The following is a 22,072-nucleotide window of genomic DNA, read 5'->3' on the forward strand; positions in this document are numbered from 1 at the left end:
GCTTGTTCAAGAAAATAAATTAACACCATATTGACAATGTTTTAAAATGCTGTATAGTAGAGCTGGACATATCTAATCAGGATCTGATCTTGAGATTAACTTTTAGAGATGTCAAGATTGTTGTCAAGATTATTTGGTTAATCAATAATTTTGTTTTTTCAGGTGAATATAATTGAATAAAAAAATATTGTGATAGTTTGAATTGAAAATACCACATTTTACTTTTAAATATATAGTCCTTAGCTGGCTGGTTTTGTCATTCAGAAAGTTTTGTTTTGTAAAGATGTTCTGAAACTCGAGGAATATTAACTCGTGTATTATTATCATTTCAAACTAAGTACCACTTAAGCAAATATTTGACCCTCCGAATACCACTAGATCTAAACCAGGTGGAGCCCACATAGCACCAGTGGTACATGAACCACAGTTTGAGAAACACTGTTAGACTGTAGAAATGAATGAAAAATTAAAGATTTCACTATTGTCAGTCTCAGTAATTGTGAATAATCGTTAAATCTTGAGTGTTTTTTTTCTCACAATATTCACGACACTAAAATGTGATACTTTGGCATTGTGATTTGGAGATATCGTATGTTGTCATCTGCTATGCGCAAATAGATACTTTTCTTTTTTGTCTTTCTGGGTACGAGAGTAGAAGCTGGCTTAAGTTACATTTTAATGGTAAATAGAGTTAGTTCTTTCGGTTTCTGGGAAGTGGATTGAGAGAATGTTTTATCTTTTCTTTTGTTGTAATGCATTTCACGAGCCACTTTGATGTCGAGCTGCACGTATTCTTTCATATCCAGTCAATATGCATTTTGTTCTTTATTAACCTTGATCATAAAATAATGTCTAGAGTTTGGGTTAAAGCAATTTCAAGTTACCTTTTATGTAGGTATAGATCACTCTTATAAATGACCAAATATTTTAGTGTAAACTAATCTAACGTCGATTCTTATAAACTGAAAAAGCAGAGATGATTCCTGTTGTCATTTTCACATGATTTAATGCATAATCATAGTTTATTTTTGTCTAAAAGGTGCAATTTCTAATCTGTTATGATCCCATTTATATACTACATATGTCATAAAATTGCACAGATATGACCCTGGTGAGCTGTTTTATTCTCTTTGTTTTTTGCTTAGCTCAGAAATGTTATCTGCATGTTTTTCATAGTAAAGGTTTACCAGGGTTGGCTATAAAAGTCAAAAGCTATGGGTTTATTGCAGTCCAAGTTGCTTCCCATAGAGATACTTGCTCTGGCACATTTCTCTATTGCAGCAGATACTGGAGGCTCCTCTGGCTTTGAGCCCAGAAGTCGCCTGTTGTGAAGATTAAAGCGAATGGAATCTCGTAGCCAGATAATGGTATTACAATAATAAAACTCAATTCACAGTGCATTTAAGTCCAGAATTACAATGAAGTACAAGTCATTACCTTGCTTGGACAACGACTGCACTGGTAAAGAATGCAAAAGAGGAATTGTGTAGGTAGTAAAATATTTTAATTAAATATACAGGAAGTCATATACAAAATGTTTTTATTTTTTGTCTTGCTTGCCAGCTGGATGATTGGTAAAATGTATCAAAAACACTTTTAAGGATGCACATTGATGTAAAAAAACAAACAAAAAAGACAAGATTATCCTAGATTTAAATTGTAGTGTTAAAATCTAACATGTTTATGGTGACCTTGAAACTTTGAAGCAGAGCAAACAAGGACACAGCTAGATTGTGTAACCGACTTTTATATCGTTTATATACTATTTACAGATTATAACTGTTTATATGATAACAGCCACGCAGTTTATCTACAGAGCTATGTACATTAAAATAAAACAAGAGAAGGATTGCCATTTGATCCCATATGAGCGACATCTGTACAAGGGCCTTGCCCACAATCCTGTCATTTTCACTTACACACAGCAATGTACAGTACTTGGTAAGAAACAAATGTCTTTTTAAAATTCAGTAAAACTATCCCACATGTGCACATGTTCACTGTGTACTTGTACTAACTAAAGTTCTAGTGGTTGTAAAAGCCAGAGCAGCTGTTCCCTTCTACCTGGGGCTGTAGTGTTTAATTTATGGTACCTTTTCTTCAGCACTAAAACATATGTACTGTGTTCAAGCCAAGGAGTTTTAGACCTTTGTTAAAGCGCTAATTCTAGAACTTTTTCTTGCATTTAAACAACTAATTCAAAGCAACCTATTGATATCAAAGTAAATACTGAAATAATATTCTAAAGTATGTTGTTGTTGTTGTTATTGTTTTATGCTGGTTGGTATCCAAGTGTTACATTACCGCCAGACTTTATTCCTTAGACTTTATCTAAAGTATGTTGCTTATAGAGTATCAAGGGCCCTGCATTGTATTCAAAGTGACAGTAAGTATTATAGGACCACTCTGCTACAAAAAAAACAAAACAAATTCAAACAAATTGATGCTAATCCAAGACTGCAAAAGGCACAGATACTGTATTTGCAAAGCAATGATATCCTAAGTGACAACATTCCTATAAAGTCCTACAGGGCATGTCACATAAAGCAGTCTGTTCACAACATAAAGAGTTTTTCAAGTTTAGGAATAAACCGATGTAATGCTGATGTCTTCAACAGCAAACGACTGCTTCATCATGTTGGTCCTACCGACTAAAACACTGCTACAATCTACTATTACAAGGGGAAAAGGGCCTTCACTGTGGATCTAAAAGCAAAATGCGTCTTATTTTTATTTTCTGGCAATAAAACATTCTGGACTAGTTGACAAGAACTTGTGTTGTATGTATTTGAAATACATCATTAATACTAAACCTGAAGTGAGTCATAGAGAGTACAGTACGTCTGCCAACACAGCACCTCAGAAAGCAACAATGAGAAGAGGTCTTGAAGCGCAGCACCGGACGCCGCACTCAAAACCCTCTTAGAGTTCAGACAGCGCTGCAGTGTGGAGCGCTTCAGCGAGGGAAATGTAAACATGCACAACACCACTGGCTTCAGTGTAATAATGCACTCATTATGGTGATGATAGTGAACGCAGCTTTGTCATATCAAAGTCTTCATATACATCAGTTTAATGTTTCCAAGCAACAAAGTTTAGCCCTCAGATGCAGTAAACAATGGCTTTACTGTGTTGCTCTTCACTTTTTTAAACAGTTATCCAAAGCAAAGGACCTGACTCACAAAGACTGAGAGCGGCAAATGTGGGCACATACACATACAAGAGCATTGTGCAAATAAGAATACAACACAAATATACAGTAAGTGGTGATACAAATACAGAGCAGTGCAAAGTATACAACTAATTGCAAAATACACAGGACTTTTCAGTCACCCAGACCAATGTGTTCATCGGTTGGTAATGTCAGTGTTTTAGCATGATGTGATTCACAGTCTGGTGCTGGGGTGTACCGAGGACAGCTGAGGGGGCGGGAGGGTGGACAGGGGGTAAAGGTGGTGCAGCAGGTCCCCGTACAGGGCGGCCCCACCCGGGTGCCTGTAGAAGGCATGTGCACTGGGGCTTGCCGCCAGCAGCTGCCTGTGTAACATCATGGAGTGAAAGGCTAAAGGTGGGACCAGGGGCGATACTGCTGATTGGCTCTTGAGGTATTGTAGGCCTGGGTGATGCTGTAGGCCGTCTTGTGCGCTGGCAGACATCAGGCTGCTGGGTGCGTACAGGCCAGAGTACATGGCGGCATGAGGATGGGGGTAGGTTGTTGTGGGGTGCCCTTCTGGGATATGATTGTTGAGGTGAACTGCATGTGCTGGCTCGGCCGCCTTGAGCTCCTCTGGGTCACTGCGTCGGGCTGCTGCTGCAGGGTGGATGGGTGTAACCACACGCACCTTCCTCTGGGGGGCATCCTCGCTCTCATCTTCTGCTACACTCCTCTTACTGGGTCTGTTGGGACTAGATTCTGAAGAGCTCTTCGGACTGGGGAATGACTGCTGTGTGTCTGAAGTCTGTTTAGAGGGAGAGACAGTCAAGGGAGAAACTTTGCAAGCTTTAGGATGCGACTCCAAACTCTGGTGCATGATGGGATACGACAAACTGCAGAAGGAGGACTTGGAGACTGAAGACACTCTCTGTTTAGATATGCTGAAGTCTCTGGGCTCATCGTCAGCCTCTCTGCTGTCTTGACTCCGGTCGCTGTACTGGCTTCTATAGGCCAGGCCCTCAGGTTCAATACAGATAAAACCCTGACTGCCCTCGCGCTCCCGGCAGTACTGCTCCCTCCTGCTCTCTCCATTGGTGAAGCCTGAGGTCCGGTCCTGGCTCAAACAGGTCTCTGTTTGTCTGTACAGGTTGTTAAGGTGAGGTGATGAGTAGCAGTCCCGTGTGTAGCTTCTCAACGCACTCTGATGCACTAACTTGTCCTGGTCGCTTCCGTCTTGGCTTTGTGCCTGGGGCAGATAAGGCTGCCATGGTGCGTTCACATGGGGCGGAATGTGGCATCCACTGCGGCTGAAAACCTCAGAGAGTTCTCCAGAGCTGCCTCTGTCTACCTGACTGCTGGTGTGCTGTATTTTAGTGCGCTGAGCGTGCTGAATGACAGAGGGCCGGAATATGGGCACCTCTGACAAACTGTCTGAGCTCTGCCTCTGCCCCGAGTCATCTGTTCTCGTTTCTGTGTCCCTCTCAGAGAGGGAGAGCGCCAAGTAGGAAGATGGAATTGGGGGTAAAGGAGGTTGAAGAGAAAAAGCAAATGTTTTTGACTCACACACCTGGGACAAGAGCTTCTTCTTGGCCAATGGCGACATAACCCCCTGACTGGCTTTGTAGGCTACAGACTCCTTCTTGATGACGCTGTAGTCTTCTTCTGAGCTGCTGTCGGCAGACTGCCGGTCCAGCTGTTTACACATGGGCAACACTTTCCCCACCCTCCCTCCGTGACTCTCTAAAGAGTCCTTTACTCTTGAAGTGGTCTCAGGAAGGGCTATGTGTACCACTGGTTTGTGGTGGTCCCAGCGGTGAGGCAAGTAAGGGTTTTTGTGAATAAAATGGCCTTCAGTCTGCTGTTCACTGGTGAGCTTGGCTTGCAGTGCCTCGCTGATTTGTTTTCTCCACTCGGCCGGAGGGCAGGGAACTGTGAGGAAGGGTCGCCCAGAGTGGTTCCTGTAGTCCTGCTCTTTGGGGCACAGCAGAGACGCCTGCTCCACTGACAGAGTCTCTTCCTTCAGCGTCAGATGCAGCTCTTCCTCTTCTATTACAATGGGTTCATCCAGGTTTACTACAGAGTGATTGTGTAGCTCCTGTTTAGTGCTCAATTCCTGCAGACAAAACATACCAATCATTATTGTAACTTAACATTAAAGCATTACATTATGCTAATAAGCATTGTAATTAGTTATTGTGTAAAATGCTTACATTTGTCTGACATAATATGTCTTACACATTAGGTCTAACACATTATGTCTGTTTTTTGATAAATGGAAAACTGACCTGTGATTGTTCTTGGCCTGTAGTGGCATCTCCTCTCTCCTTTTTGCAGCCCTGTTTGGGGTTGCTGGGGTTTTTGGGTTTCTTGGCCCCCAGTCCTTTGAGACTGACTCCTGGTGCCTTTTCCTGGACGCCCTCTTGCTTCCTGGGTTTTGTCATGGGGAGGGGCTTGTCCTGCTCGCCTTTAATGTGTCTCTCATATGGAAGGAGGAGTCTGCATCAAAGAACACATCCAAAAATGTATGTGTGCAAATCATGTGGTTATGTCATTATGCAACCATGGAAGCATTTTTAAAGGCATACTACTACTATGTGGTCTATACAATTCCATTCCAAAGACCATTCATATTTCTATCATTTAAAGCTTTAAATTACGGATTGTTTTACTGAAAGAACAAGAATGTAAACTGTGGAGGGAAATGAGCCAATCCCGGCCACAGGCTCACACTGTATCAAATGCTGTATTTGTAACACGTGGCATGCATTAACAAACCTATCATAATTAAAGTGTGGAAGGGAATGTCCACACTGGGGCTTCAGTTTTGTGTGGGAATAAGAACTGAAAAGGAGACGAAGAACGATTGTGTGGAAGCACAGTTTCCACCTCCTGGAAACATCCCATTTTGTTGGAGTTTACATTAAAATAAAGTGTGTGATTTTGCCTGTGCTGTAACCTACAATTATATAAATGCCAGAAGAAAAAAAGGTTTAGTTTTTTTAATTGTTTGTAATAGAAAATGTAGTCATGTTTAAAGCGTTATATCTGCTGTAATAGTATGCACTGATTTTGTCCAGGTGGAATAATAGTTAGGTTTTTAATTAAATCTACCATAAAAGACAAGGAACACTGTATAAAAGTAACACTAAACTCTTTCTGACTCATGTTACTTCCCCTCTAAACTGTTCCCAAGTCAGTCTCTATATCTGATGTCATAATAATGGGAACACTTGGATCTGGCTAATGTAACAATACCCATGTGTAAAATAAAGACTTGAAGAAAGCAGCGAGGGAAACTTTTAGACTTTTATTACACAGAAACGTAAATGGAAAGTGGCACCAACAGACTCCAAGCACCAAATACAAGTAAGACTTCAATAAGCTCTGAACATGTCTGTCAGTTTTTTACATTGCACGGGTCTGACAGACACAACTCCCTCTGTCTGAAGACAAAATAAGACTTTCTCATGTAATGACAAGAGACAGTTGCACCACTCCTTTTATGGGACAGAGCGCTAAAACAAACAATGAATCAAGTGTGGTTTCGTCCCTTCTTCAAACGGACAGGGGAAAACCTCGGAGAGTTCAAGCGGCTCAGTGGGATTTGTGTTATTTTTGCTCTGAACAAAAGTGCTAGCAAGGAGGGCAGTGAAACTACATTTCATACAGCTGGTCTGGCACAGGGCCCCAGGCCAAGAAAGGAAATGTACTATTAAATGTGACTTATTGGAAAGGAGAAGAGCAAGCAGGTTATGAAAGAAAAGAGGGCAGAAAACGCGAGTTGTGTTGGTTCATAAAGAAAAGAAGAGATGTGTAGAATTCTTGCCATCAAGCACTGCACGAAATATGGTGTATTAAACCCATCAAAACTAACTCAATAACTGATTAAGCTGATGTTTGTGTTTATACTATGGAGAATCTGTGTTTTCCTAACCAGAATTGCACAGGAAATGTACAGCAGCGAGCAGGCTATCATGTAATCTGTGAGAACGAGATGGCTGCCTTGACCTGGGTCAACTTTATGGAATGTCAATATGGAACAGAGGTGGGGCGGGGCCAAGGGGCATTGCTCATATAATAAGTGCAGAGATGGGAAAGTACTGATGCCTTGAATTGTTTATAAATGGGAACAATGAGAATATTAGCCAGAAACATAAACACATGACACTTTAAATATTGCTATTCTGACACAATCCTTAATACAGATTTGTAATGTATTTATTTACAAAGTGTGATCATTACACTTAACATAACAGGGTTTCTAGTGAGACATATAACACTCTGACAGCATCGTAATATTAGAAATCATAATACAAGAGCACTTATATAAGTAGTAATTTCCTGTGAGGAAGGGGCAGGACTGTGCTTGGCAGCTGCAGAATGAACCCACATCAAGCCAAATGTAGTGATGCATCAGATCCACTTGAGGGCGTGTTTTACCCTGGGATTCCAGGAAGAAATTTCATTATGACCGGTAAATGTTTATGAGCTCAGTAAATACTTAACTTCCTCTCATGCCAATTTATCACCCACATTTGTTTGACCACATGGTTTCAATATCATTACAACAATAAATGTATAGTAGTAGTTAATTAGTAGTTAAAAAGTAGTTTATTTTACACAGCTGAGACCAAATGCAAAGGCTATTTTTAACAAATTGGTAAAAGATTACATGTATGATCTCTATAAAATAATTAAAAGTGAAATGTGCTTTTCACTATTAGAGGCATTACTTGTCTCAACACTGAAAAACTAGATACAACTTGCACAAATATCTTCCCTAAAAAGGACAACATGGCAAAAACAAAGTGTCTTTACTACCAGTTAACTACTCTCATCACAGTTTTGTTTCACAGGAACAGGCAGCGCGTTAAACTCCAAGAAAAGCCCAAGTCACCAAATCAGTGGAAAAAGCCTAAGGCTATTCCATTCCCATCACTGCTGAAATTAATTTTAGCTGGTGTTGTGTTAAGATCACAAGAGCTGTTCATGTGTAAAAGAAACAGAAAAGAGCTTGTGGACAAACCCCTGGGGTGCTCAGAGATTTGGATGAGAGAGAATTACCCAACCTTTACAGACCCTTAAAGGGAAAATAAGCCCAATAAATAATAAACCCAAAATAGACATATTTCTGTTAAATGAAAGATTAAAAAGAGCAGATAGACATAAAGATACATTGTGATCTAATGGTGCTTTGGATTCATAGCTCAAAGCATCTTTTGTCTTAAAGCCAAACCCCTTGAGGTGACCCTCATTCATGCACTTAAAGCAGGAGGGCAGAGCAGGAATGTATGAAAACTTAAGTCCTTTGTCAAGTCTGGAAATACCAGATTTAAAATGACCTCTAAAGTTCCCTGGAGGGTTGCTCTCATTAGCTGCTCTTGAGGCAGCTCACTCCAAGCATTTAGAATAGCAGGTGTGAGCCACCAGAACCAATGTGAAGTGTGCAAAGTAAATGTGGACTGCATAAAGACACACTTTAGTCGTTTCTAGAAGCCTCGGCACGTAATGTAACATGTGTTCCCAATGCCATTCATTTACCGGCTAGACTGAACTAGTTATTAATCTGTGTAGACTTGAATAGACTCTCATTCAGCCGATGCCTGTCACATGTCACTGCTGCAATTTGTGATTCTCCTGTGTCTCTGGGGAATAAAAGACCCTGTGATTCAACTCAACACATAAAGGATCAATCAGATAATGTGATTTGTGTGACTGTTGCAAAAGGTTTTTTTTTATTATTTGTATTAGACATTTCATCTCAGGGAACAATCTATCTTTGGGAGGTTAAAATAGCTGTCTATGTATTTAGAACATGCAGATCTATTTTAGCTGACACGCAGTTTCCCTTTGGAGTCATACATTTACTATAAGACAACGCTCCAGATGCAGACATGTTGAGATATTGTAATAGTGATAAGAATACTAACAGACAAAGTGATGCTCTCATATTGCTTACTGTCTGTATGTTATGTTTTGAAATCAAATGCATTTACCCCCTGTCACTGTCTCTGCTGCTGCATCTACGGGAATAAAAAGCTATAAAGGTGATATCCCTCACAGCCGCCTCCCATTGTAATCCAATGATACCATCAGCTTTAGAACAAGAGAGCAGAATAATTGAAACCAGTGTTTGAGCTACACTGTGGAGCAGATATGCTAAATTGCAATGCACCATATTTGATGTTTCTGCAGAACTGCAAGGACAAAGCACAGAGATGCTGACTCGTCCAAATGGAGAGCATCTTGCACTGTTGAATTAAAACTATCTCCTGTGTACACTCTTCAGTCATTTTCTACTTCTACTTCACTTTACAATGTGCACTAACTCAAAGCTGTCTAATGATTATGCATTTACATGTCTGGAAAGCAGCGCTAGTGGATACAGTGGAACTTTAATGCTACAAGGAATGAATAAAGGCTAAATCAATAAAACATCTACTCGACTCAAATTGGGGCTGGCGTACAACTGCCTTTTAAAGCAAAAATATCACTAGTATCAGGGCTGAATATTTCACGTATGACAACAGGACGCCATGTTCACAGCGTTCAGCCAATTTCTCAAAACAAAATGATTTAATTCCAACCCCTCATCTGTGCTCTGAGCTATTGGCCCCAAACCTGAGAGTTTTTAAATACCAAATTTTTCTAAATTGCTTTCTCTGTTGCCATGGAGACCCCCCTCCCGCTTCAATATAAACCCTGTTGTGCAATTACATTAGGCTGCCAAAGCATGGGGAGGAATTAAGGAGCTGTAACAGGCAGAAATGAACAGAGATAGTGAAATGTGATGTTTCTGTAACAAGAGATCACGTAGGAAATCAGGAAGATTAAATATGTAGGAGCTGTTAAAAGGCACTGACCTGTATAATGAAAGAAACAGCATGAAGTGCAGGGAGTGAGGGGCGAGGGAGGGGGAGCACAGAGAAAATGGCACAGAAGCAAAAGGCAGTCTATTTCAAGGTTATTGATGCCATCTTTTTCATGACCTCATTTTTAATTCAGAGCGCCGTGCCCTGACAGCTAATCTCGGGAAACGGTTTAAATAAATATCATTAAAGCTTTCCTACAGCAGCGGCGGTGGCAAACCTTTATACATTGACTTTTTCAATGTGCTAATAAACGCAGTAAAAATAGCAACTTTGAAAATGACACTTAGTCGAGGTTATCTACTGCTTAATTCTAGCTGTGTTAGTCCATTACTATCAATGATCGCTGCCTGTTACTGGACAGCATAAATATAGTGATTATGCCCCGGGCTCCATCTTTCACAATAACATCACCAAGGAAACCAGTTCATATGATTTTACCATTAGAGCAGTATGAGGTATATCATTTGCAACAGAAGAGAAGGCAGAATCAGAGAATAACACAGAGTCAAGAACCTCCCATTTTGAAACATTATTACCTATAATTGGAGTCACAGTGTAGAATAATTCCCCACTATAATTATCACTAAAAGTAATAAAGCCTTAATAAAATTGTAATTTACCATAACTTAGTAATTTAAACATTTATTATTTTTGATGTACTGGTATATAAATTGCATATTATAAGACTTAATGATTTTGGGACAAGTAGGGCTAGGAAATATTGACAAATATTAATGTCTGAATATATTTTTCAATCCAACAGAGATGTGTTCAAACATGTCTTTCAATTATTTAAGGCTGCTGTAACAGACAAATGCAGTGGTGGAAAGTAACTACTATGTGCTGCCCAGGCTCCATGTTCAGCTGGAAAGTAACTACTGTTAGTACAAGAATTATAAGAAGCATAACTTTTATGTATATGTACTTAAGTAGAATTTACAGTAAATACTTTTTACTTTTGTACTTTTGTGCTAACCCTGCGACGAGCTGGTCCCTGTCCAGGGTGTACCCCGCCTAAGGCCCAAAGTCACTGGGATAGGCTCCAGTCACCCACGACCCTTAACGGGAACAAGCGGTAGAAAATTAATGAATACTTTTTATTTTTACTTCACTACATTTGAGAGCAAGTAGCTGTACTTTCTACCCCACTACATTTTAAACTAGATTTAAAAGTACAGGGGTTAAGCATCAGGTACTTTTTAGCATGTTTATGGAGATATCTGAAGGTTTTGAATAAACATATATACATACATTTTATTAACAAAATTGCTTCTTTTGACCAAAAATCAAGACAATTCTTTACTACATTTGGCACTTTAGTAGTTCCAAATTGTATGTTAAACTTTAAACTTAATGTGAGTAATTAAGTAAAAGTATTTTTACTTAAGTAAAAGTATTTTTACTTAAGTAACAAAATCCATACTTCTTGCACAACTGGACAAATGTTTAATGTCTGAAAATTACTCATAAAAGTGCAGAAATATCACATTTGGAAGTTTACAACATTTATTTTGTGTCAGCTGTTTTTACAGCTTTTTATATTATAAACAATTTAGTGTATGCAAGTTTAGCATATTTTCAAAAACCTCAATATTATGCATATTTCAATTACCTGTCCACAAATGTTGCTACTGGGATTAGTTTTGCAATTGATTCTCAGGCAAAAAATTTTGCCTGACGAAGGCCTAGACGCCGAAACGTTGCCTCTTTACTATTAAACTTTTATTTTGCAAGTTTGACAGTGTGCGGGATTTCTTTCCCTTTACAGTTCAGCGTCAGTACGCCCTTATCCTAAGAACCTGATGTGCGGAGCATCGTCTTGATTGCAATTGATTCTTTAAAATCAAGATTCAAATCATCAATTAGATTTGAGAGACGTTTGAAACATGAACTGATAAATGAAACAGAAATGACATGTAGTGAAGAACATGTTTGTAGTGGTACAAACGAGCAGCAGGTTTTATATACCTATAAATATTTACGTCTGTGCAGTGGATTCAACTTTATCCTTGTGTACTATGTCACAAGTACTTACCTATTACTTTGTATTTGTGTGTTCTAAAATGTTACCCAAATAGCTTTATTGATACAGCATTTCTTGTACTTTTGCCTGTTGGGTCAGATCACAAGTCATTTTTCAGAGCAAAGTGGGTTCCAATTTGCACGCTGCACATTCTTGCTGTGAATTATATTTTTGTAGCACATTGACTAATGATTAAAGGGGGGAAACAAAGACGCCTCTAGGGAACAAACACACACTCCAGCGCGCCCACAAACAGCCTCATTCATCATGCAGAGAGAATGCCCCTGTTTGCTGAGTTAATACAATGAAGCTAATTGCCCTCCGAGCAGCCCAAACACCCGAGCTCAGCTAAAATTGTTTCCCTGAATGGAAACTTGCTCAGCTGATCTCTGTATCCTTTGCACACACACACACACACGCGCGCACACACACGCGCACACACACACACACACACACACACACACTTCCACCTCTCCCTGTCAGCCTGTTATTCACTGCACTGTGGATATTATTGCTTTGTATTGATTCAGCATTATTTTCTCTCAGTGGCTGGAGAGAGAAAGGCCAACGCAGCAGCAGTCACACCTTAGTGCTTCGTCCTACCTGGGCTGCATGTGCTGTGACCCCGTTTATGCCGTAAGTGAAACGGTAAACAATAAAGAGTGGGAGTCAGTGTTGGCAAACTTATATGACATCAGGGGGAACCATATTGACAAAAATAATGATGTCAGCATGATTCACACAGAATAAAACAATTAGCTTAGGAAATCAATAGTAAAATGTCCTACCATTAACAGACTGCAAATACATAAAAAAATGCTCTATCATGAAGAGATATTATTTGTTATTTACAAAATGTCTTGGTTGTTGTAATATCATGGCCCAAAGGTATTAGTATTTGGTATCCATCAATGTCAGGATGAAAAAAATGTGCTTGCCATAGAAGTTACCAATTTAAAAAAACAATATTTATTATATATAATAAAAATATTATCAAAATGTTGCATACTATATGACAGGAAGAGGAAACCCATGAATTGGACTATTGCAACAACACACCATCAGTAGGGTAAAACTAACCGGTCTCATGACAGTCTAAAGCCAGCTCATCAGCTCTATTCGTAAAGCAAGACGAGACTCTGACAGATCAGCACATGAACCCGTCTTTGGAGAACAGCTGCATTAAAGCCAGGTGATGAAAGCCGGCTTTATTATTATTATACCAGCTAAGAAATAAAGACTGCATAAACGCCACCACTAAATAGTCATCATTAAAGAAGTCCTATTATGCTTGTCTGCTGTATAGTTAATATAACAATATAATTTATGACATGTGCAGATTATTTTTTCATATTTTGGGAACAATATTGATATTAAATGATTTAACAAAAGAAACAAGACGGCCAATGTCCGGCAGAAAACTGTGGCACTGATTTCCGAATCACTGTTAAAGTCACAAAACATGCTAACGGGCCACCTGTGGATAGCTTCATTCATTAATTTTCTACTTCTTGATCCCGTTATGGATCCTATCCTAATGACTTTGGGCCTTAGGCGGGGAACACCCTGGACAGGGGGCAGCTCACAGGGTTAACACAGAGACAGACACACAGACAACATTCACTCTCATTTTCATTCAATAGGGGCAATTTACAGTTACCAATTGACCTAACACATGTGTTTGGACGGAGTCCACAGAGAGAACCCACAGGAACACGGGGAGGACATGCAGACTTGGTCTGGCCCATGAATCAACCAATCATCTCCTTATTGGGAGGTGAGAGCTCTAACCGCTCTGCCACCGTGTGCGCCTGGATAGCTACAGTTCACAGTAATGTGCAGTGAATTTTTCACTTATTTCTGCTGAAAACTCGTAACCCCTTGAACCCTATGTGTATAATTTATCCATTAAAGGGAAATAATGGATAAAAACAAAAAAACAAAAAACAGAGTAAGTACAGTGTGTTTAGGATGTCAGAAAAACGAAAGTGGTGAATGTAGGAGAATAAAGATGACTCAAACATGTATGGATCAATACAACTTGGGTAGATGAGAAGGCAAAATAATTATAACATGATTAAAAGTGATTAAAAGTAACATTAACATTATAATAAATTTCATTTAAGAAACGCCACAACGAACATTTAGAGATACATGCTGTACATATACAGTCTTCCACGCCTTCTATGGCTTGTAAAATAACCACAATACATACACAATCAGAATCTTGCACAGTTTTACTTTACAGGCAGGTATGTGAGGATGCAGGGAGGGTCAGGAGTCTGCAGCAGAGACCTTCTTTGTGAGCGGCTGGTTAACGCATGTAGCAGAGATTGTATTTGGCATTTGTTTAACCTTGGAAAGTGTTTGTGTGCATTATAGTGTAGCAGCTCCCTAGGGAACACATCCATATGCTTGGGTTTAGTAATAGCATTCAAGTGATTATGTGACTGCAGAATCCCACTCACTGAATACATTAAACTTTTATTTAAAAAAATGATGTATGTAATATAGTGAGTAAAACTGTCAATTTACAGATAATAATTCAAGCTGTACTGTTATATTGCGAGTTTAAACTGGCTTGTAATGCAGCTTGGGTGGGGTTTACTGTATAATTGGTTCCATAGTGGCATGTCTCTAATCAATGAATCTTGGAATAATTACTGAATGTAGTTGTGCGGTGAATTGATTTAGACTCACGAGGAATGCATTTATGTATATAATTATAACTGTATGTTATTACAGAAAGTGCCTGCTGCGATCGCACTACTTTACTTTAAGTGTGTTGACTTCCCCTGCCGTAGATTAACATTTATACCCTATATAGTGCCGCAGTGTTATGCATAAAAGTGTGAAATGATATTTGATGCAGCTGTGAAGGATATTTACGCATATGGTCCAAGTAAACAGTATCTTATTAGGCACAACAGTGTGGCAGATAAGAATAACTTTGGAGGTCATATCTCACCTTTCGTAGTGCCTGCGCGTACATGTGGCTGCACTGGTGCTGCTGGGGTTTCCACCTAATTCATCATAGACATGTTTCCACTGTCTGCGTACGGTGATCTGAAGAACACAAAAGACGAATGCTGACAGTAAGTTAATTTCATTCTTATGTAGATATATATTGGAAACATACATTTATTAATCTAATCATAAAACATTTGTGTAAGTATGGAAGTATAAATAGAATAAAGATTTAATAGTTTTAAATTGTAGGTAACTTTTTTTTTAAAAACATGTTTGGAGCACGGTTCAGACTTTGGAAGGGATAGATATTTTTTGTGTTAAATGGCACTGATTAAACTTCTGTCTTGTTTATGTTTGTAAAATTTCAATGTAAAACATTGAAAGCCATAATCATGTGTTGCAACAAGAGAAAAAAAACAATTTTAATAATTGTCATAATTATTATTTTTTGCCATATTGGCCTATTATGAATCTGTATGTTTATAATGTCCTGGACTTAAAAGGCTACTAAATATGTGTACCACTAGGATAACAAAATGTAGCTCTCCTTATGGAATGTTCTGTAGGAATGCAAACTCAAACGCCTGACGTCATTTTGAAAGTCTTGGGGAGGGACTGACTCAATTTGTTCCATTATAGAATCTTAAACATTTAATTTTCAAACATAATATGCAGTATAATATCATGAACTCAGATATTCCTCCAGCTAACATTTGAAGCAAGAACATTATTATTATTATTTTTGCAAATATATAACTTTAAGTGGCCGATTATATGAGCTATATCCTGTTTATAGCATGGTCTGGTTTTCTGTTTGGATTACATTATACCAGATACCAGAAAGAAACTAAAAAGGGGAAGAAAACAGGCACAGTAATCCTTTTAAAATCACCACATCAAACTCCAATGGAAATACATGTACTGTATAGTGAACATCCTACACTTTCTGACCCATGTGTGTGTACGTGTATTTAGGAACACACTTCTGGGCATACATGTGCATTTTACGTCATTGTGGAGTTGGGAAAATATGAGCGATTTGACCAATTTCCTTGTGACCAGTGCAGAGTGAAGGAACATGTGTTTTCCACTCTGAGGGGGCTTCACAACAACAGAAGCATATTGGCAAAAAAGGAGCCGTACTTCTTGGGAAAACAAGCTCTGACCTTAAGGACAAAAGGCACAAAACACAGAGGAGGAGAGAAGAAACCAAGGAACAAGGTTTTAGGGAAAAAGAGTGTAGACAAAACATACTATAACAGGCAATGGGAGGGAGACAGAGGGAGGCGTGGGAGGGTTTTTGTTTTTTCTACAAAGAGGAGCGAACATATTACCACATATGTGAATACTTACCAACTCATATCCTCCGAGTTTCTGAGCAGCATGAAACATGGTCCAAAGGTTGACTGTGGACACAAGGAACACAAGATATTCAGGGATTGTGGGAAATTTACTGAACACAAGCACGCAATACAAACTATAGTAATGTTGTTTTTAAAATCTCATTGTCCTGTCTATAAAGGTTTTACTTTGCATGTGAATCATTGTACCGTAAGATCAGTAAATTAGTACAGATCTGCCGTGGTGGGATGAAAAGAGCTTATTTTTAATACCCTTTGTGAAGGGCAGCACAGTTGAAAAGATGTAAATGAATATTGAATACTTGAGCAAACAGGCTGACGTGATAAAATACAGTGTGCCTTTTCCTGACACACAGATTTGTTCACCTTCAGATGCTGCCTGCAGGTATGAATGAACACCATTACAAGCATCAAACGCTTGGCAATAATGCTCATACGTCTGTTTGAACTCATGCAAATTAATTTGCATTGATTTCCCCATGCAAACACCAGTGACAGCCCCTATCAAAATAGTCTTGGATAATATTTCAACTAAAATCACCGCTGCCTTGATGGGCTTCTACAAAGGACATGTCTAACAAACAATGGGGCAAAGGTTCATTTGAGTTTTGTATTTAGCCAATGATATTTATATTTATACTTTCAATAACATCATTGTTTAAATTTTTTATATCAAGAACTATAAATAATAAAAGGAGGATTCGCCAGGGAAGAAATCCATCAAAATTCAATCTGTGCGTACACAAAGCCTTGCATTTGTCAAAATGACATTTTCCTATCTCCGCTTTTGACAGCATTGATTTTTTCCTTCCCTCCTCTGTACGACCGTTGTCAATGCACGGGTGGAATAACAAAGGGAGCTGGGTAGTTTTTTCCTATTTGAACTGAATACTCCACTTTATTGTGCTTTGTGACTGAAGAAACAGTGCGATGGTCTTGGTCTCTTTAACTAGCTTGTTATGCATGGACTGTAATTACCACAATAGACCGCGGTATTGGGAGGCGAGAGACAGGGAATGAGAGAACATGCTTTTTCTTACAAGTCTTGTCATTAGCAATTTCTTTTCTTAATTCCCCTCTATTCGGCAGGGGCAATTATCACTGAGATAAGGATGACAAAACAGAAACACAATTCGGCCTTACTGACACACCAATGGCAAGGCAATTAGACAACACAGCTGCAAGAGAGAGACAAATTGGAACTGATGTTCACAATCACATGCTGATGCACAAGCACCAAGCCACACAGGCGACACCGGCAATAATGACTCTCACACACAGCGCATCAAGGGCATTTACACTATACAACACCACCTCAATACCAAAACTCCATGACGCGTCTCTCAACAAGCCCTTGCATACACAGGACTTCAATCACAGCAGCAAATACAACACTACAGAAATACAAACTCACTCACACCAACAGGCTGCACCCACATGTGTTTGTGACAGTGGTTCAAGTGATGGTGTAGTACATGCTGCCTTTGTTGACACTTAAAATGACACTAATACTAATATACCGGCAGTTTAAGTACACATATTGCACCTAATGCCGCTTCAACCTTCATTTTACCTTTATCTGGCCACAGGCATTTTCAATAGTATTTGTTTTCCAATAACTCAGACAGAATCATTTGGTCATTTATGACAGCAAAGCGCCTGCTAAATCATTTGACCATCTGTTGTTTTGTTAAGCTCCAGAGAAGTTAATAAAAATATAATTTCTGAAACGCTACAAAAATAACATAATTTCAGTTAACATCACAGAACAGAGAGCGCTTTGATTTTTAATATATTTGTAGCTGGTTTAAAGGGAATCAAATCACAACACATCTGAGGGCTTTTTGTATTAATTATGTTTGCAGTTTTCTGTTTCTCTCTCTCTTGCATGTGTGCTGAGACGCTCTCTGCCAAGGACAAAGTTTAAACAGCATGATTTCACCATTTAATGAGGGCCTTGCTTATGATGTGTCTGTTTCTGAGATTCAAAGCATGTACTGTATGTAAAACAGTTGGCGTGCGGACCTCGTCTTGATTCTGAGCTCAAACTGAGAAATGCCAACTAAAAATAAAGCATGTTGGGTACATAATTCTCCCTCTCCATGCTTCCTCCGTCTCCCTCAACCACAATGACCTATTTAAGCAACATGTCGGCAATCAAAGAGACAGGACTGTCAAAATACTGTGGTGAGGTTAGCACAGCGACAGCCTACCTTTAGTTTTTAGCTTTAAATAAACTCTTGGATTCACAAACTTTAAGCTATACTTTAAAATGGAAATATGTCTTTTTAAGTGACCAGTAAAAGGTGTTGGTAAAATAAACTGATTGATTAAAATAAGAAGTTGTTTTCAAAGGCCTCTCTTTAGAGGCTGGCCTTGAGATCAAACAGCTAAAACAAACTCACTTTCCTGCTTTCAAACTTCTCAGCATTGTCTTCTGTGATGTTTTCGTGCAGGCTTGTGCCCAGTGCCCTGTGCACACACAGTGCATCCAACCTATATCAGAGATCTTTCATCAGGAGCAGACGATGTTTCCCACACATGTGCTAATCTTTTGCACGTTTAGAGGACGTTCTTGGCTTTCACAGGACAACCCTCTGACAGGAATAAGAAGATCCTCTGTTTGTATTAAAGCCACTCACGATGTGATCTGACAGGCAGCCTCTGGAGCCTTTTACACTGCGAGTCAATTCTCACACCCCTGTGTTATTGCTTTACACTAGAACAGATGTTTTATTAATCAAAGTATATTGTCAGTTATAGTTTACTTTTTGTTTTCAAGTTTATGATGTGTCCTTGTTAAAAAGTAGCAGCAAGTTATTCAATAAGAAACTGGTTATAAGTAATACATTAAATTCAAAATGTGCTGTATTTTGTTCAAGAATCATTTGCTGTAATTTATGTAGTACGTGGCTAATTCTCTCAATTACAACACATGTGAACAGAAAATCATACTTATTCATGCTAATTCTGCTTTTAGTGCTTTAAAAGAAAACTTAAAAAAGGTTTGCAGGTTTATTTAGAAATGAGAAAAGTACTCATATTAAAATAATATGAAGCCCTGACAAAGAGAAAAAACACAGGTACATGGTCCGGGGTTAGTGAAGGACATTTGAACACTCACTCTGTTTGAATCCGAGGAAGGGGATTCTCTCGATAGGCGTGTCCCGCTCCTTCATGTATTTGTAAAGCTCCACTAAAAAGGCCTGCTCCTCCGCCCGACCCTCCTCTGACAGTTCCTCCTCTCTCCTCTCCTCCTGCTCCACCGTCACCTCCCTCTCTTCTCTCTTCTCTCTTTCTTTGGCCCGCTCTTTCTCTTCAGGCACACACTTGCGCAGGTTGTTGGCCTTGTGTTTGGCTACTGGAGGTATTTTCCCGTTGGGTACCACTTTACAGCTCGGCTTGATCTGTGAAAAATTGTGCGAAAAGTCAAGAAGAGTCATTTTAGATTCAAATTGTGGCATCAAAGTGTAATTTAGACAAATCCTGACAGTTTGGGTGAACACGTCCAGATTTAACCCCAAACATGTATTGTATGGGTCACGGAGGCTGCATCTGATTGATTGTCAATAGAGCAGCTTCTCTTGTCATCACAGATTAGGCTTGACTCCAGCTTCAGACAGAATTTGTGATATCGATTTAACTGTTCAAGGTCAGTGGGATAAGGGCTGAGGAAGGCTTTTAGGGCAAATATTACCCGCCTTCACATTAAATATTGCAACCGATATAGAATAGTAGCTACACAATGTACATATAATGAAAAGTGAACAGAAGCATAGAAAAGTGCATTTGTGTAATACTATAATAAATAACATACTACTTTAGCTCAATTAGTTTTAGTTTTAGGGAAATGAAGAAGCTTACACAAAGAAACACATTATCTAGCTTAACCAAGTGTAAAATAGATATTACATTCATTATATATACACATAATTACATACCAAGGAGCAACATTTTGCATTTAAAAGGGAACTCCTGAGTCACGTTTTTGTCTTAAAAGAGTGAAAATGAAAATAAACTAATTGAAATATAATTGAATGTGGTGCGTCTCTGTATATCCACAGGGATGTAGTGTAAAAGTGATTCTGGGCATGTAACACATCTCTCTCTTTAGAGGTCAAGGGGCTCATCCTTCGCTTCACTTTGTCTTTACTATGACTCAAAAGATGATTCTCAGCAAGTGAGTAATATGAGAAAAATAAAGGTTTGTTTTAAAGTGCAATATGCAAAAGTTGAATAATACTCTGAGTGCAGTGTTAGCAGTACAAACCTACATATTGACCAATAAGCTTTAGGCTTTTCTTTAGACATTCTAATTAAATTCCACATTCCACTACAATGGATTTACTCATCTAAATATACCCAAACATCACTGATCACCTGTACTTACTTTACTGTTAGTATTTATTTATTTAATATGGACATAGCATTTACATTGTCCATCCTTTTCATTACCTTTATAGGAGCCTTGATTTCTGCACTGCAGGGGTCCTGAACTGAGGTTTCCGTTGAATCCTGGCATGACCCTGATGACCCTTGACCTTGAACCTGAGCCTGGATTTGGGAGTCTCTTCTCTGTGACACCGACAGTTTCTTTTTTCGAGGTCGTCCTTTCAGATTAGGTGCTGAAGAGAAAAACACACAAAGATGAAAATGGATGTGGTTAAGAGCACAGAGTGTGATGTAGGTCACTCGAACTCTATCGGCTTTGTTTGGCTTTAAAACATGAGATTGACATTTCTAGGCAGTGACTGAATAATGTGCATTTTCTTGGGACTAAATCTGGGTAAGTACGGAGGCTATGATGGGAACATACACAATCAAAGGAATGGAATTTCACAAGCCTGCTAGCCTGTAGCTAATTATTTTAAACTGGATTAGTGCGACATTGTACTGAGTGTGGAGCCGACTGCCAAATTGCTCCAATGTGCTAGTAAACACAGTCCTCAAGTTCCCTCTCAGCTTGAAAACTGCCTTTAAATTCAAACAGATGTATTTTTAAGATCTGCAGGGATGGCAACATAACTGTGAAGCACTTAGACATACTTATTAACTGCTGGATAACCTACATACATAAAAATAGAACTCAATTTCTCTCACAAAAGACATAGCATTATCTTCACTTTTGGTATTTGTTCAACAACTGTAGAAGATAGAACTTATAGATAACCATAAAGCCATTTTTGTTCCCTATAGCGATCCCTCTCAACACTGTTAATTAAAAACACATGAACCTGCCTGATATGAGCTCTTTGTTTGAAAAGCAGGCAGATATAATTGCTCAGTTCACATTACACACACAATAAAGTATTTAAAGCCCCTGCAAGTCCTTTGTACACCCACGTTTATGTCAACCCGTGAATGTAATGTTACTTCTTGGCTGAGTGCCTTGCCTCGATATAGCAACACAAACAGAGATAAGCTCGATGGAGCAGTGGAGTGAGGAGGGGGAAAAATAACAGATGAAATGTTTAAATAATCCAGCCATGTATCTACAATGTCAATTAAACCATGTTAACACACACACACACACACACACACACACACACAGAGTCCCCTTATTTTACAATCTTATCTAGAATAGCACAAAAGGATGATTACATTAGGCGGCAATACAAGCAGCTACATAAGCCAAGCATTAATAAGGCTGAAATGATAGTGAGTCAGCAACATATCACTTGAAGTTGTTATT

At 38.9% G+C, this 22,072-nt stretch overlaps 1 protein-coding gene across 1 annotated transcript in view; it reads right to left on the bottom strand.

The window, feature by feature from the left end:
- Positions 1 to 1,482: 1,482 nt before the first annotated feature.
- arid5b (AT-rich interaction domain 5B) overlaps positions 1,483 to 22,072 on the bottom strand; it is a 65,403-nt gene continuing 44,813 nt past the window's right edge. Inside the window, exons 5-10 of the mRNA XM_072437650.1 lie at positions 20,836 to 21,005; positions 19,505 to 19,787; positions 16,373 to 16,425; positions 15,018 to 15,115; positions 5,440 to 5,650; positions 1,483 to 5,267 (exon numbers count right to left, since the gene is read on the bottom strand). Coding sequence (XP_072293751.1) covers positions 3,387 to 5,267; positions 5,440 to 5,650; positions 15,018 to 15,115; positions 16,373 to 16,425; positions 19,505 to 19,787; positions 20,836 to 21,005 — 2,696 coding nt within the window. The 3' untranslated portion in view covers positions 1,483 to 3,386. The remainder of the gene's footprint in view (positions 5,268 to 5,439; positions 5,651 to 15,017; positions 15,116 to 16,372; positions 16,426 to 19,504; positions 19,788 to 20,835; positions 21,006 to 22,072) is intronic.

This window comes from Eucyclogobius newberryi, unplaced genomic scaffold (genome assembly GCF_026437365.1).
Source record: "Eucyclogobius newberryi isolate DKJ021-1_F unplaced genomic scaffold, fEucNew1.0.hap1 SCAF_8, whole genome shotgun sequence".
NCBI lineage: Eukaryota > Metazoa > Chordata > Actinopteri > Gobiiformes > Gobiidae > Eucyclogobius > Eucyclogobius newberryi.